This window comes from Thunnus maccoyii, chromosome 18 (assembly GCF_910596095.1).
Source record: "Thunnus maccoyii chromosome 18, fThuMac1.1, whole genome shotgun sequence".
NCBI lineage: Eukaryota > Metazoa > Chordata > Actinopteri > Scombriformes > Scombridae > Thunnus > Thunnus maccoyii.
In genome coordinates this window covers 19583006-19598670 of record NC_056550.1, presented here as the reverse complement: position 1 = coordinate 19598670, position 15665 = coordinate 19583006, and the positions used below count along the sequence as shown (strand labels likewise).

The window sequence follows — 15665 nt, the reverse complement described above, 5'->3', positions numbered from 1 at the left end:
TCAATCTAAATTGGACCAATGCATGGTGATCAGTATTGAAGCCCATCATACCACCTTCTTCAGTGTACTGCTCTGCAAATAAATGTCATGAAATGCCAAAGAAGACTAATACAATATTTTAGCATAATTTAAAACATAAACTGTACATAATGAGCCCTGAGGTTGATTTGGATGCTGCTTTTTTAGGCCTGTTTAAGTTACTTACTGTAGTACATCTCTTTATTGACATTTTTAACCGTTTTCTATCAAGATCACACTCAGAAATCAAGACAGTTTAGTATTTTGCTGGTGTTTTTAAGTGTAGTTTATTATATATATATATTTTATTATCATTTTATTTATTTTATTGTACTGTTAATGTATTATAGTCGAAGTGTTGCTTCACAGATCGGTCAGTTTTCTAAACTCATCTCAACATGGCCAGGGATTTTGTCGAAATCTGTGTTTTGGTATTATGCTAACAGGTGCAGGTTGAAATTCTTCACTCAACCTATCAAAAGTGGAATTGTGACTGGGATCAATACCGTTTATTTGTTTTGTGTTTATGTGTCTTTGCTTGGGCTGCTCTCCAAGTAGTTTGTACAATTTACGGTTAGGGCTGATTCACCTTTGAAACCATGCAACATTTCCAGTTAACCTTGTCAGACATAAAACACTGTGAGATAAACAGCTCTGGAAAGATTTACTAAGATGTACCTGCTGTAGTTTTGTAAGGCACAGACAGCCAAGCACCACAGTACAATCCCAAGTGAACCTCAGATAAGTACATAAAAGCCAGCAGCTGAATGCAGTAAACTCAACCTCAGGATGAAATAGCTTCTTAATCCAGACAACCATGAAGCAACAGATTACTCCTCCTGTGCTGGTGCAGTGGGCCTTCGGATATGCATAATGTTGGACCCTCCTATTGGTCTGTTGCACATGACATGGAGCATAGCGGTGCATACATTCACGAGAGACAACCGAAGGAATTATTCTCTGTTCCTCTGTTCTCTGTTGCTTTAACAGGGCCCACACAAAATGGAAAGGTTAAAGGATAGAGCTTTTCTTATTCTCTGATATTAACTAAGTGGAGAGGCTTAATTGAACTAAATCGTTTTCTTTGTCCCTACACAGGCTTCAAGTGAGAACAATCCAGCTTAACCATTCAAGTGAAGTAAGGTAAGTTGAGTTGAATGTGAATATTTTAATGTCAAACATACACTGAGTTCTCTTTCTATTAAAGGACAACAGGCTCAGTCAACACTGCCATCCACTGGCAGATAGTTGGACTGTTATCCCTTCACAGCGACTTAAAAACTGAACAAAGACAATATGTCTTCTTTTAGAGAGACAACTCTTAAAAAAAAAAAACATGGTTGTTCAGAGCAGACTATATGCTTGCAGTGAGCGGCCTTTCACCCATGCAGGTGATCATGGTTCGGCGCCGATCTGAACCCTGGTGCCACCTCAACCCTTTGACAGCCAAATACCCTCCACACCCCTGCGGTGGCTATTAATAACACTCTGAGCTCACAGTCAACTCACTGTTCTAGGAGGAGAGAGAAACCGTCGGCTTTGTCTCGACATCTGGAAAGTGCCAGAACTCAGCCACTGTGTGATCATTGTGACCAGAGCAAATCATTGCAGCTGATGACCCAATTATGTCCTTCGATTTTCCAAGTTAGCTTTGTGAAACAGACTGCTATCAGATCCTTGTTTGGTGAATAACATTGAAGAATTAGTATATGGTAAATAAGTTTAATTTAACTTATGAAATATACAATATTGTGTTCATACATGAAGCAAACTTGTCAACATACAAGGTTTAAAATGCTCACTGTAAGTCATAATCAAGCTACATGAGGGATTATATCTCAATGAATAAAAATACTTTTAAAATACAGAATTTTAGCTTTTCTTTCTTTAAGAATTCAATTTTGTTTGTTTCCTAATGTTACGAGAGGGAGAGATGCTTTCTAAATGTGTAATCTCAGAATCTTTTGTCCTAGAAGGATGAATGAGGATGTAGAATTAGAGAGTTGTGCAGTTATTGATTGTATTGTGGAACTGATCATTTATGTAACAAGAGACCTTTTCTGTGGCTAGTTCTATTTGGATAATTGACAAAGATTCAATCATCTTATAGAGTACATACAGGTTGCTTTTCACCCCATGCACTAAAACAACTTTATTGGAAAATGAAAGATCTGCCTCTTCCAGTAAGTCATTTAGTGTTGATGACTTATTTTTCATATTTAGTTCTACTGCCCATCTTGATGAGTAACTACCCCATATCTCATGATTCTTATGGTTCTTTTCCAGTCTTATTCACCTCTGACTGGTAAAATAGAGAAGGGTTTCAGTGATATGATTGGATAGTGATAAATTCTTTGATGATGTGATGTTTCTTTATTTGGGTATTTCTGTAAAACTAATACAGTAAAGTGGATTGCAATAAACTGCCACAACTGCCAATTTGTTGGCTGTCAAAGAAAATAAGTGTCTCTTTTAAATCCTCTTTCCTCATTTAACTAGATTCAACCTTCATTGAAACACTTTCATTTCTTCTCCCTGTCATCCTGTCCTGTGAAGGTATGCCCAAGCGATTCACTCACACTGCATCCAGGTGTTTGCTGGACTCTCACAGATATCTTGGTGTCCTGCGTGCTAACACCATGTCACGGATGAAACCTGTGACTTTGCTGAATAACCTTGAATACACCCACATGCTGTCGGCTTCTAAGGCCTGGAAGAGGACAGGTGAGTAACACTTCACGTGCTCAACAACACAGACAAAGTCTGTCTGAATTAGCTGCCAGGAGGAGACCTGGATCTCATTCAGAAGAAGATAGAAAAGCAGCTGATGAATCCCAGGAGGAATTTAGACTCAGAAAATCTATCTAAAGTCTCTTTTAGCTCTCTCATTCATTCATATATGTCACAAAACCTTAATGTGACATGCAAACATATTGATTCAGGGACACAATTAGTGGTTATTAATACTGTACTTATCTTGTACTTTTTGATTCAGTCTTTTTGATCATCATGCGAGAACAATGCAGACCTACATAAATAGGCTGACCCACAAAAGGGCTGACAAGTACAAGGCTACATTCTTATGTTGAGATGCTTCTCTAACGGTATATAGAACTCACCCTTCCTCTCAGACGCATCGCACTTCATCTGAATGTCATTTTGAAGGGTGAGAATTTCATTCTCCACCGCAGCTGTGTCCAGGTTAGTGAGTGATCCAATTTTGGAGGCAGTGCCATCCACATCTACGTATATCTGGGCCAACAGGAAATGCATATACATAGCAACAGGCTCAGCTAAGGCAAAGTCAGTAAAGCATCTGTCAAACTCTGATGACTTACAATGAATTTTCATTGTGTACTGTGTGCTGGCAAGTTCCTCTGTGTCCTTACCATGATACTCAGCTGAAGTTCCGAATGGATAGTTTGAAAGTAGAGCAGATTCTGGTATTGCAGCCTAGCTGACAGAAGTAGCAGCTCGAATTGCACTTGGAGAGTAGTCACAGATCTGATTTTGTGAGTTATATATCCAATTCATTCAGCATATCAGTAAGTCGGTAATCAACAGAGAACTTAGAACTTTGAGCACTTGAGAAACTCTTTGATTTCAGGTGACAGCTCCCGTAATCACACCAAAACTCTGCTATTTGTTCTCCAAATGAGAGCGAAATAACTGCCTTTCAAGACATGACAGAGTTGGACATAATTTTCTCTGTGACACCTTTCAAAAACATCCTTGATATTTATCTTTATCCCTTGTGTGCTCTTTCACTGGAAGAAAGTGTTAGCTGTGTCTCCATTGTGCTCCTGTCCTCAAACGGCAGTCTGATAAGAAGCATTATAACTCATGGAAAATGATGAAAACTACGCCACATTGTCCATATCTCTGTAAATCGTCAAACTGGAGTGAGAAACACTCACACATGGCAATGTCCTTCCTCAGTTGATCCTTGAAATTCTCTGACATTTCTTTGCATTTCTGTGTCATATGTTTTACTGGATAACTGGATGTCCTTAACAGCAGCCATGATTTCAGTCTAATTCTTACTTGATAAACCCCTCCGTGTCATAAATGTGTTTTTATTCTCAGCAAGAATAGTTTGATGCTGTTTGCTGCCACCTCATGCATTGCAAAAAAGGACTGTTCTGCAACTAGATGAGATTTGATCATTGTTTTCATAGATCACTCTTGGCTGGGAAATCCCTCTCATGAGATTTATGTATGGTTTTGAAAAGATGTACCAGCTTGCCTGGCTTTGCAATAGTAGTACTAGTTAACACAAAGACATTGATATGACAAAAATTCTCCATTCCATGTGGGAATCCCTTGTTTTTTTTGTAGATTTGTCTACAAACTCATCTTTGTTTTATAATCCAATAAATCAAATAAAAAACCAAATACAACTCTAGGTTAGGCTGTACTTGGAACATTTGCCACGACACGCTCCTCTTTGTAGCACCTGTCATGTCAGCTTCTCCTTTATACCTCCCAGTTACATTGAGGATAACCAAGTGGCTTTGAATTTCCCCTCCAAAAGGTTTTAAACTCTGGGTCTGTGTGCAGATGTTGTCTAACATTTCTTTGGTAAAGAATTATAATGTATACGGGAATTAGCACATTATATAGCCCCAAAAATCCAGAATTTTGAGGAATCCAGGACAGTATTTTACTCCCACTGTAGTCTTGTCATTTTCCTAACTAACTTTATCCAGGTCATTTCTGCCCTCATATCCATTTCAACTGTTCTTGTGATGGAGAAGTATGTTAACTGTTGAGGGCAACAACCAGCGGTAGCAGCTAAACAACCCTTTTTCTCATTTTCAGACATTATAGCAGCATTTTTGGGAACTGTTTTTTTTTCTATAGCGATGTTGTTCATCTTTTATGTCTTTAGAGGATCGTTATAGATTTGGAGAACAATTAAAGCAACACACAAAAACGCACACACATAAATGGAATTAGTTATTTTAGAGACTTTGCAAATAAATGCCATGCAAATTAACTGTCACTTAAACATAAACCACATGTTATATTTTTGTTAGATTCCTAGTCCAATTCCTCAAAACCATTTATTCTAAAATGACCCATTTGTTTCAAGTTCATCATACACAACCAGGTATAAAATGTGTCATTGCAAGGTGATGAAAATAGTTGTGTGTTATCAGTCTGTTGCCCAGGGCACCTGCTCCACATTTAGGGTAGTGGAGTGAATAAATGTAGATAGAAGTGTAGGTCAATAATAAAAATTATACTGTGCCTGTGGCATGAGTGGAATATTTTAATTGTTCCTTTTCTTAGACGGGAATTGTAGCACACAGACATCACTTTAACTTTTATTGCAAGTCTTTAAGTGAGAGTCCTTGTTTGGTGATGAACTTTTCTTATGGCTCATGAAGAAACCAGACAAGAGGCCAGCGTGTACAGTAAAATTATCCTCCTTTCAACATTATTTGAATCTGTTATAATTTAGCCACAGCAGCTGAACAAAAGCATTTTGTAATAACCAATATTGTTTGTTCTTGTTATGTTACCCAGAAAAACATTGTAAACTTGTTTGTCTTGGGTCCAATGAAATCGACAACTCTAATATTTCACCATACCAGAACTGATTTTTTCCATGGATCTGCATGACAAAATACCCACTACTAGCTACTAGCTTTCCAAACACAGACAGATTTAGGATTCGTAGTGAGCAAAATCTTTAAAGCTTCTTCTTCACATTGTTAGAAGGACCTCATGCATTCACCAACAACACACCCCTCTTTTTGGCTGGGCTGCAACAGCAGGGCTCACTCCCAGAGCTCACTATAGACGATGGATAAATGAATAATTGACTAGTTTCATTGCAGAAGAGCTCATTTTGGCTGACACCATGGGTCCTGTTTCTGCAGTTTGAATACTGGCAACTGTGATGTTACTCCTCTGGAGAGAAATAAGCCTGCTTCATTCCATGCGATTTTATTTGGGCTGTAATCTTCTCAGTTTTGTTGCCCTCCTGACTCTTAATGAAACCTTAATGAGGATGGCGTACTGTTACTGGCCTCTGTTAGTGAGTTAAAGTTTAGCAGACATGCACCGTTTAAGATCCCTTACACAGAAGAACAGTGGTAGTGGCTTTGTTTTCTCTTGTACATATTTCAGTGACATCCAGTAACGTGCTTTCATCTTGCTTTTAGCACTTAGTTATAAAGATATTTGATATCTTTGATGATGCAGGAGTGGCAGAAATGTTATAGTCACAGCACAGTTTTGTCTTAATGCAAACTTTCTGTGTGTATTTCATAAAGGTTGACATGGAAATAATTGTTTTGTACTTTAGAATACATTTCTCTTATTTCATATAATAAGTGTTTCTAAATATATAAATTAATGTGAGGCTGGATTGATTGGTGGGTTTTACATTAAAGGCAGGTTTCATAAATGTCTTTTTGGATTCTTCATCCTTAGAAAAGGGCTACTGGTCAGTGTATGGTGTGACTTTGTGACTAAATCTGTTCCTCAGAGGGCTTTTGAGAAGCTAGCAAAGCAAAGGTGAGAGGCCACTTATGGACTGGATGTGAAAGAAAGAAATGAGATAAAGACGTGCAGCCAGTCAGCAAGCACAAAGAGACTAAAACATTATAAACCATGTCTGTGACTTAAACGACTGACATCATTCAGTGAATGAGAAGAAGGGACTGACAAGAGAATGAAGCTGGAATGAAATAATTACATTACATGACAATTTTTTGGTCCATTTAGCAGGCTGTCTTTTTCAGTTTACGTGTTTCTACTAATAATCGAACCAAACGTTTGAGTACTGAACAGAGAGAAGCAGTAAGACAAAAGTAGAAATAAACCATAAAATAAAGCAGGCTACTGCAGCTCTTAGGATTCTTCAATTTTCTTGTGACCTGAAAGGTTCCCAACCATGTACTTGAAAATCACGAGTTTTATTTAACCAAAATCTAAATTTACATTTCATCAGCTTTCTCTCTGCCATGACATTTCTTGATTAAATGTGGTCAAACTAAGAGCTCTGCTCATCATACTGTCTGTTGCCAGTATCTGACTCATCTAAGTTATTTTTCAGATTCAAGCTTCAGCTGTTAAGTTCCCTTCAGGGATACACTCCATGCAGCAGATTATCGAAGGATTTCATATTTACATTTAATCTCATCCTCTAGGACTGGGTGATATAGCTGACAAAATTATCACAATAAAATGTTTTAACTCAGTTGATATCAATAATTATTGATCATCTTTAATGACCTTTTTTTTTAATAAAGACCAGGAGAAAAAAGGTTGAATGATAAGTTTTACTATACTTACTATTATTATATTATTTCCTTAACGTCTCATTTTCTCACTCCACGCTGTTTCTGTTGTTGTGTCACATGTCGACAACACGTCTGTAAAATGATTGGCCGTTTTCAAGTCACTTGTAGCACGCTCCATTATCAAGGGATATGATAAGCTGTTTATGAGCCAGGGAGGGAGCATGGTCGGGGTTTGTTCATGCAACCAAACTTTACATATTCATTATGTGCTTTCATGGAGGTTTGCATTTAATGCATTTAAGTGAAACTATCGAACGTTATATCAAACAATTTTCTTATCGATTTAGACATTAAATCAATATGATATATTGATATAGTGTCTGTCGCCAGTACATATTGCTATCGTTTTATCACCCAGGCCGATCATCTTCCATATTTGCAAGATTCCTACTTACTGTATAGCTATAACTCCCCCATGTGCAATTTCTGGCAGGTAGCCTCTGAGGGACTACTGATGGAGACTTGTGTGAGACAATGTTAACAGTGAGATGTACAGACAGTTTAATTGAAAGGTTAATCACGTCTGATGGTGTCTGACGTTCATACCCAAAGCCACATAGGAGAAGAGATTTGGGAAATAAAATGGTCACTGTAGACTAATGACCCACCTGGCACAATTTCTGCCTCATTGAGCTGTTTAATAAGGATTAAAGAGACACTTAGGTGGTGTTACTATAAAAGAGATATTGGCCTTATCACGTCAAACAGCCACAGCATGAGAACAAGTTCTTAAAAATGACTCCAGTTCATCAAAGATAATTCTCACAAACGCCTGTAACATCTTTTAAAGCAAAACTCTACGCTGGTAGTTAAGATTGTTTTGTGACACTGTAGACAAGCTTCAAAATTAACATTTCCTTTCTAAAATTGGAAACAAAAGTCACCCTGGACTTGTCTGTCATCAGTAGCACAATCTCTTACTTAATGGCTGGCCGCATATGTATCCGAAGAGTCCCAAATTTGAAGACCACAAAGCATAAATATTGCTGGCGTGTGATCAATGTTTATGTACCATCATGCTACATGTGAACGTTTAACATCTGATGTTTACAGCATAAATTTGAGGCATTGGTTCAAATGCTATAAACAAGCAAAGCCACCACTGAGAAAGCTGGTGGTCTCTCTACACTGCATTGTACTCTGCGTGCAACAGGATTGTTTTCTTCAAGCGATCTGGATTGAATTACAACATAAAGTTGGACAGTTTCACAGGACGAACAAAGAAGGCATTCAGCTCTTGTAAACAGAGCTAAATCTTTCACAGTCTCTTACCAGGGCAGATGGTGGAACAGGTCAAAGCCTCAATTGTATTCATTTCTCTGATGAAGCGAAGAATGGAGCAACACGGTTGAGATGTGAGTGGCGGGAGATGCAATCATTTGTTTAGAGTAAAAACTGCAATTGTCACCCAAATTAACGTATTTAGATAGCGCCTCTGTGCCAATTTGACAATATTTGCATCTTGCCAGTCTCGTCTCGTCAGTCTTTTCTTTAAAAAAAAACATGCACGCACGCAAATAAACACAAACAGAGACGGTCTGTTAAGAATTCCCACCTCTTACTGCACTGTTTTTCTTCAATTACCCTTGAACTTGGTTCGGGGAATTCCCAGTGGACCTCTAACATTTCTCTCTGTTTATGGAATTTCTGTTGGAGAGGCACCAGTGTGATCTCCGCACAAATGCAGCAAGAAATAGTGAAGTGTAGGTCAAGCAGAAACTTTGATTTGAAGGTGACAATGACCAAAGATGGGTGGGGGAAATGAATAAGGCAATTTGTGTTTGGTAAAATATATTTCAAATTGTTAGAAAGTAGTGATGATACTGTGACTTTTAACCCAGGAAAACAGTTCCTATCCCAAAATAACATGATGACCTTTCTTCCTGCCTCAAGCAGAAGGAAAGACTTCCCAGTGTCTTTGTCTGCTGTGAAGGCATCTCTCTGAGGAGCTCCACATTCCTAATCTCTGTGTGCCTCCTTTCAGAAACTCTCAGATTTTGCTCCAAGCTGCTTCACTTGCTTTTGTAGCAGCACAATGATGTATGCTATGTTACTCTGCACTGGGTTGGAGAATGGATTAATTTGGAGTCTATTCTTGCCCTGCTGGTGTCTATTTATCTGAAGGGAAATTGCTCCCTCTTTAACCATCTAGTTTTACTGCAGTACAGTGGAGAGTGTGACCAGTTATATGAGATAGAGTGCACATTAGACCTTCCCTCTTCTCTTTCTTAATTTCTCACAGACTCTCAGACAGCAACAGAGAAAGAAAAGAAAAGATGTTTCACTGCTAGATAACTGAAATGTGAAGCTGTGGAAACGGAAACTTAGCTCATAGATAAATACTGAATCAAAATGTAACATATCTTAAAATTTCTCAGCATTCTGGGTAAATCTAACTGAAGAATATATTGACTCCATTCACAGCTGATGCTGACATCCTTTATCTTGAAACTCCTCAGTAGCTTTTTTCCAATAAGATGAAATTTTCCCTGGGATCCTATTTTTTATAGCAGTTATGGAAAACACTTAGTCCTTTTTTCTTAAGTGTTTTCATGGAAGAAATGTAGTATTTTTAGTGTAATTCTTCCACTTCAGCGTCATATTTGATGATAATATTAATAACATAAAATATTATACAGTATATAATGAAACATAATATGAGTGAAATTGAAAAAATCAGCTATCAAAATCAACTTTTGATAGGCATATAAAAATTTAAAAAGGCATGTAAAAATTATGTTTGGTATAATATTACACATTACATATCCCCCAAAAATTGCATCCATGTTGGCAGCTGTGGTAACAGAGATAAGTTGTCATAAACTATCTATATTTCAAGATGTAATTGCATTTATACACTTCAGTCTTTTGTTGACTGATACAATCCACCCTGAACTGCTGAGCAGGTCTGTTTCTAACTAGCATATTCAGCTGTTCCATTGGCCTTTCGCTGGTAAGGTTGAAAATATTGAATGTAGTGTTGCAGATTAGGGTTGCAGTCTCACTGCAGGTTGTGTGTGTGTGTGTGTGTGTGTGTGTGTGTGTGTGTGTGTGTGTGGTGTCATTTAAAATGGCACATTTTCATCTTCACTCCCTGGATAGATGTCGTTTATGACATTAAAGTGAAATTAAAAGTAAATGTCGCACCCCTTATCCCATCCTCCTTGTCAAGCTATCAGTGATTAAATTAATAAGAAATTCCATAAAAACGTCTTTTAAAGAAGTTGTTCTAGAGTAAAACTGACTCACCAGGACTTTTTTCTATTAGCTATAATGTCGTGTCAGGTAACTTTGTTGGAACGCGTGGCTCCATGAATTGTAAGCTGTAAATCATAGGATAGTCTGTCTATGTGGCTTTGCAAACCTTGTGTTTATGCAGTCCTACAGTATTTCAACAGTTGCTTAGTCTTGCTCAGTATCAGATGTGAGTGCTGCAGTATCACAATGATCATAAACTATGACAAGGCCAGGGAGCAAAAGCCACTGGGGAACCAAACAAAGCTGACTATTCTTTTCTGCCTGTCTGTCCTCTGTCTTTGATTTTAAAGTGCACATTCGTACTGTGGAGAAAAGAGGATTTTCCAACAATCTTTCAACTATTGACTCATTTATTTCTTATCTAGACTTATGCTGATGCACTTCCTCCCGGGTTTTAAATAATGGCTTTTTGAAACGCAAAAATCTGTCCCAACACATTGCAGACGCCTCCATGCAAGGAAAACCATAAATCCATGTAGTGGGAATACACATGTTCTACCATTAAGTTGCTCACTCCCAGAAGACTCTCTGAAATTAGAGTTGTGGCACATTTTTTCCCCAGTGTATTTATCATTATGTAAATTCAAAATCACATTTATTTTAACAAAATATTCCCTCATGCATTGGCTGTTTATAGTTCATATGAAAAGTACCGTCCTGCATGATTTCATGTTTGAAAAATCACCGTAGCTGTTGGATCAAGAAATTTCACTCACCAGGCCATGGCTGTGCCACTCTATTTGACTGAATAAGGTTACTGTGCTGATTTAATTTCCAGAGGGAACCACTGTGGTGGTAGGAAACATCATTTCCTAATTAAAAAGATTGTCTCCTGGCGTCTTCACAAAAAAGACTGTTCCCCCAGAAGCTTGTTAAAACCGAAGTTCTGATAGAAAGCATGGTTGTAAACATGAACAGTCTGCAGTAACCGGTACACAATTGATTGAATTCTCCAACAGGTGTGAAAGTAGAGTGAAAAACAGTGATCTAAACATGCCGTCTGGAACGATTGATGGTGCCTGCCCTCCTCGGCTCTGGTGCTTTTTTTTCAACAGGTTCTACATTCCTGTGTGGAGTTTATGTTTGGCTCTATGACTGCAAAAGATAAATTTAATTTGTTGTGGAATTATGTGTTTTTTCTCAAAAAATGTTTTGTATTTGAATTCCAATGCAAGGGTTTAGCACCGAACACATAAAAAGAACAAGACTTTTGTTTCTGGTTACAAAAAGCTTCACTTAATATTCTTTGTTCTCTTTTGTTATTGTACTATTTTACTGCTATAGTCCTTTTTATTTAATCATGCAGTTCACTTATCCACAAGAGAGAAGACTCTCCATGGAGTTTAACTAACTCCACAAGGCATTAGCACTTGGTTCAATCGATCCAGCTCCTTTATTTATCCAGGCCTTGACAGATAAGCATGTATTGAACGTTTCACATGAGAGTGGCAGGTACTTCAAGAAGTACCTCTCAGTGGTACGCGAGGCCACAATGAGGAAATCAATGTGTATAGCTCCCAGTCCTCCACACTGAATGAGTGTGAGGTTGTAGCTTGCTATTGTTGTGTATATGTACTTGAATAGCGTTTAGAACATGAGCTGTTTTATGAAACGTTGTAGTGTTTTCTTTTTTCTCCTTACTGATCCATAGATTTGGAAGTAATATGCATTATAAATTTAGAAGTAATAAGGGCAAGGCAATATGGACAAAATCAAATATCACGATATTTTTGACCAAATACCTCCATAACAATATTGCGATAACATTGTAGAGATGATTATTGGTGCTTTCACAAAATATTTATACAATGAGATTTTTGATAAATAATCATTGGTAATGTGGATGTAATGACTAAGCGGGTAAAGGCAAATAATAGAACAGCTGTAACAGTCTGGTAAGTTCAGAAAATTACATCACTTTACTGTAATGCTGCCTATAAAAACCAAGGAAAACGCAACACTCATGCCATATCATGATATTACAATACCCAAAATCTAAGATGATATCTAGTCTCATGTCACGATACCGATATAATATCGATATATTGCTCAGCCCTAGAAATAATCGTAATTAGTATGCACAACAACTGTTGGTATGCGCCATAATAAAATGTGTATTGACCTGCAATTTGACCATGAAACTGTTGCATCTGTCTTTCACAGGAATTATAAGCATAATCATAACTATCAAGGACAAATAAGGACATGGCTTTAAGAAAGTCTGGAAAAGAGACAGAGTTATTAAAAAATAATTTTAATGTAGACAGTATAATGACACTTTTACAGCTGGAGCACACTTAAAACAGAAAGTTTCATAAACTGTAGTATACAGTATGATCCGGAAGAAGTCCTTTGGCTGCACTCGAGCTCTTACATGTTGTCATGGTGTGGTGTTGTGAGGGGCAGCCAAAAGAACCAGCGAGAATCAGAAATTAAAAGTAAAAAAACAACAAAAAAAGCGTTTTATAAAGCACCACATATGCTACAGACGACTATTGAAATTTGTTTCTTTGTTTTTGTGATATTAAATGCATCTTATTTAATTTTTTGCTGCTTGGCTCTTGTTATTGTGAATGAACAATCAGCCACCTGTGTTCTTTTTTTGTTAAAATGAAAGAGGTAAATCAGCTGAACAAACCAATTACAAGATGCTTAAAGCTGTAATTCTTACTGACATTGTTTACCTGTCAGCTGGAATGTTAAATGAAGTCCAATATCATTGTGTTGTGTTAAGCTACAATTGTTTTCCTTTCTAAAAGGAAGGCTACACTCGGATGGTTTATGCAATACATGAAAATAAGTTGACATTGTCAGTGTGCACTATTTTGCAGAAACCTTGTTTCACCATAAAAGGCAGCAGTCAAGGTGTTCCACATTTAAAAAATGTTTCATTATCCTCAGAGTTTTACAGACTGCATTGAAATTAGATTTCAAAATACGAAAAAAAGTAACTGAATCAGTGGTTTAACTGCAATTTAATAGAATTCAAAATAAGGTAAAGGGGCATCTTGGAGATTCAAGGTTTTTGCAAGACACTGACAACATAGGGATTATATTTTACTGCACAAACAATGTATGGAAAATGTTAAAATACCCAGTGTAGTAATTTCTTTCAGGATAGCTGGAGGATGTGATCTGTCAAACAGAGGTTGTAAATATAATAAACAATGGATCTGAAACAAAGTAACTTTGTATTGCACATAAAGACACAGAACAACATTCAATAGAGCAATTAGGTATTCAGATATTATGATAATAAGCCAACAGTGATACATAGAACTGATAGCCACCATAGTGAACTGTATTAGACGTGTGATAATGGGGGCTTTCCTTTAAACTTTATGAAATATAACATAGGTGTTGCACTTTCACTATTGGATGCTGTAGTGCAAACATATATTATACACATTATGTTTTTAACTGACAGTATTACAATAGATCTTCCTATGTGAATATAGTGTACTGCAGCTTAATAACAGTGATTTCAGTATCTTTGTCTGAGCAAAAAAATAAAACAGTTTGCATTCACAAAACAAGAAGATTCAATAGTAGTGACTATATAATAATATTTGCATAAAAAAAAAATCATCGCCAACTGAAGTAATACTTGAGTTCGAACAATGTGAACAATAGATTTTATGTACCTGTGAAATAAACACTCGAACAGGCAGTTAGTCGTGTGAAAGGACAGTTCTGTGCGCTGGATATACATATTTGGGAAAATTGTGCATACAGTTACTATCCAAGTACAACAATCTGCATAATTTCTGCCCTTGTTAGTTATATTTCTTTTTGTTGTTGATGATATGGATTTGAGAAGACATAAATACACCTTTACACTAACAGTTCCCACTTCCCACTTTGTGTATCAGCTATGAGTGCAGCCTTGTCCTCAGCTGCTTGAAATAGTCAACGGCATGAGTAAGACTTGCAAGCAGGCGTGAGCATCCTTTTTATATTGCTTGGCTGGAAAAGTGCAAAAAAAATGATCAATTGCACCAGAAAAACCTTATTATTAAAAACATTTTGCCAAGTGTGGCATGAATTCAGTGTTCTGTTGTCCTGTTTTAGTGAGTTCTCGGTATGGTACATCAGTTGTGATGGGAAGTGTTGACCAAAACGTTCCCATTTGCAAGTCAGTAGATACTGTCAATATGTATTTAGTAGATACATTTACAAAGAAAAACAAACGTTATTTTGCTTCACAGCATTTTTACATTCATCCTGACAGAAGTTCTTTAACTGTCAACCTCCAACAATAGACGCATCAACTATTTAGACCAGATACATTCAATAAATGTGAGATTTAAGAATGAAGTCACTTAAATCACAAACATTTTTTAATAAAAGCCAAGAGGTTTAACTATAATGGAAAATCCAAGACATCATCTTCATACTGAAAAAGATTTTTTGGGGGGGGGGGGGTTAATGGATTACTAAGAACAAGACCGACCACCATTCTAACACCGGGGGCTTCATCTACAGTATATTCTAGGATAATCACGTACATGCTGGTACTGATGAGAGGCACTATTACACCAACACAACACTGGTTCAACACTCTGCAGCTACTGACGCTTCTCCTAGTAATCATACAAATATATATTAGTAGGATGTCTGTTGGCAGTGACTTGGTTTGAATGCATTTGGAAGGTTTCCTTCAAAATAAGACATCTACCACTTTAAAAGTGACACTACATTCACAAAAATTCAAATTGACTTTTTTAAAGGATCTTAAGTCATTTAAGTCAAGAGAAAACACTTTCATAGACTGAATCGTCCTTATTTTAGAAATGCTGAATGATAAACTGTATGAATGATGAAGGGTTTCTCTCCAAAATGGATGTACGGTGTTTTAGAAATGAACCTGAATAACTTAATTATGTCACAAAGGCTTTTATTGTGTGTGTGTGTGTATGTGTGTGTGTGTGTGTGTGTGTGTGTGTGTGTGTGTGTGTGTTTGTTTGTTTGTTCTCTCAAGTGAATACACTCTAACTTAAGTCAGTGGTCATGGTCAAAAATTGGGTGCAGTTTACGGATTTCAAGGGTTCAATTTATTAGACATTTTAAAAT

At 37.0% G+C, this 15665-nt stretch overlaps 1 protein-coding gene across 5 annotated transcripts in view; it reads left to right on the top strand.

Annotated features, from left to right (window-relative positions):
* Nucleotides 1–15665, top strand: part of mrtfbb (myocardin related transcription factor Bb) — an 80935-nt gene that overhangs the window by 6008 nt on the left and 59262 nt on the right. For 3 of the 5 annotated variants that reach the window (XM_042392614.1, XM_042392613.1, XM_042392615.1), the window contains exons 3-4: nt 1117–1161; nt 2575–2742. In XM_042392614.1, the coding sequence (XP_042248548.1) occupies nt 2577–2742 (166 nt within the window). In that variant the 5' untranslated portion in view covers nt 1117–1161; nt 2575–2576. Of the gene's footprint in view, nt 1–1116; nt 1162–2574; nt 2743–15665 lie in introns of those variants that run through there. The other 2 variants (XM_042392618.1, XM_042392616.1) reach the window with 1 other exon arrangement.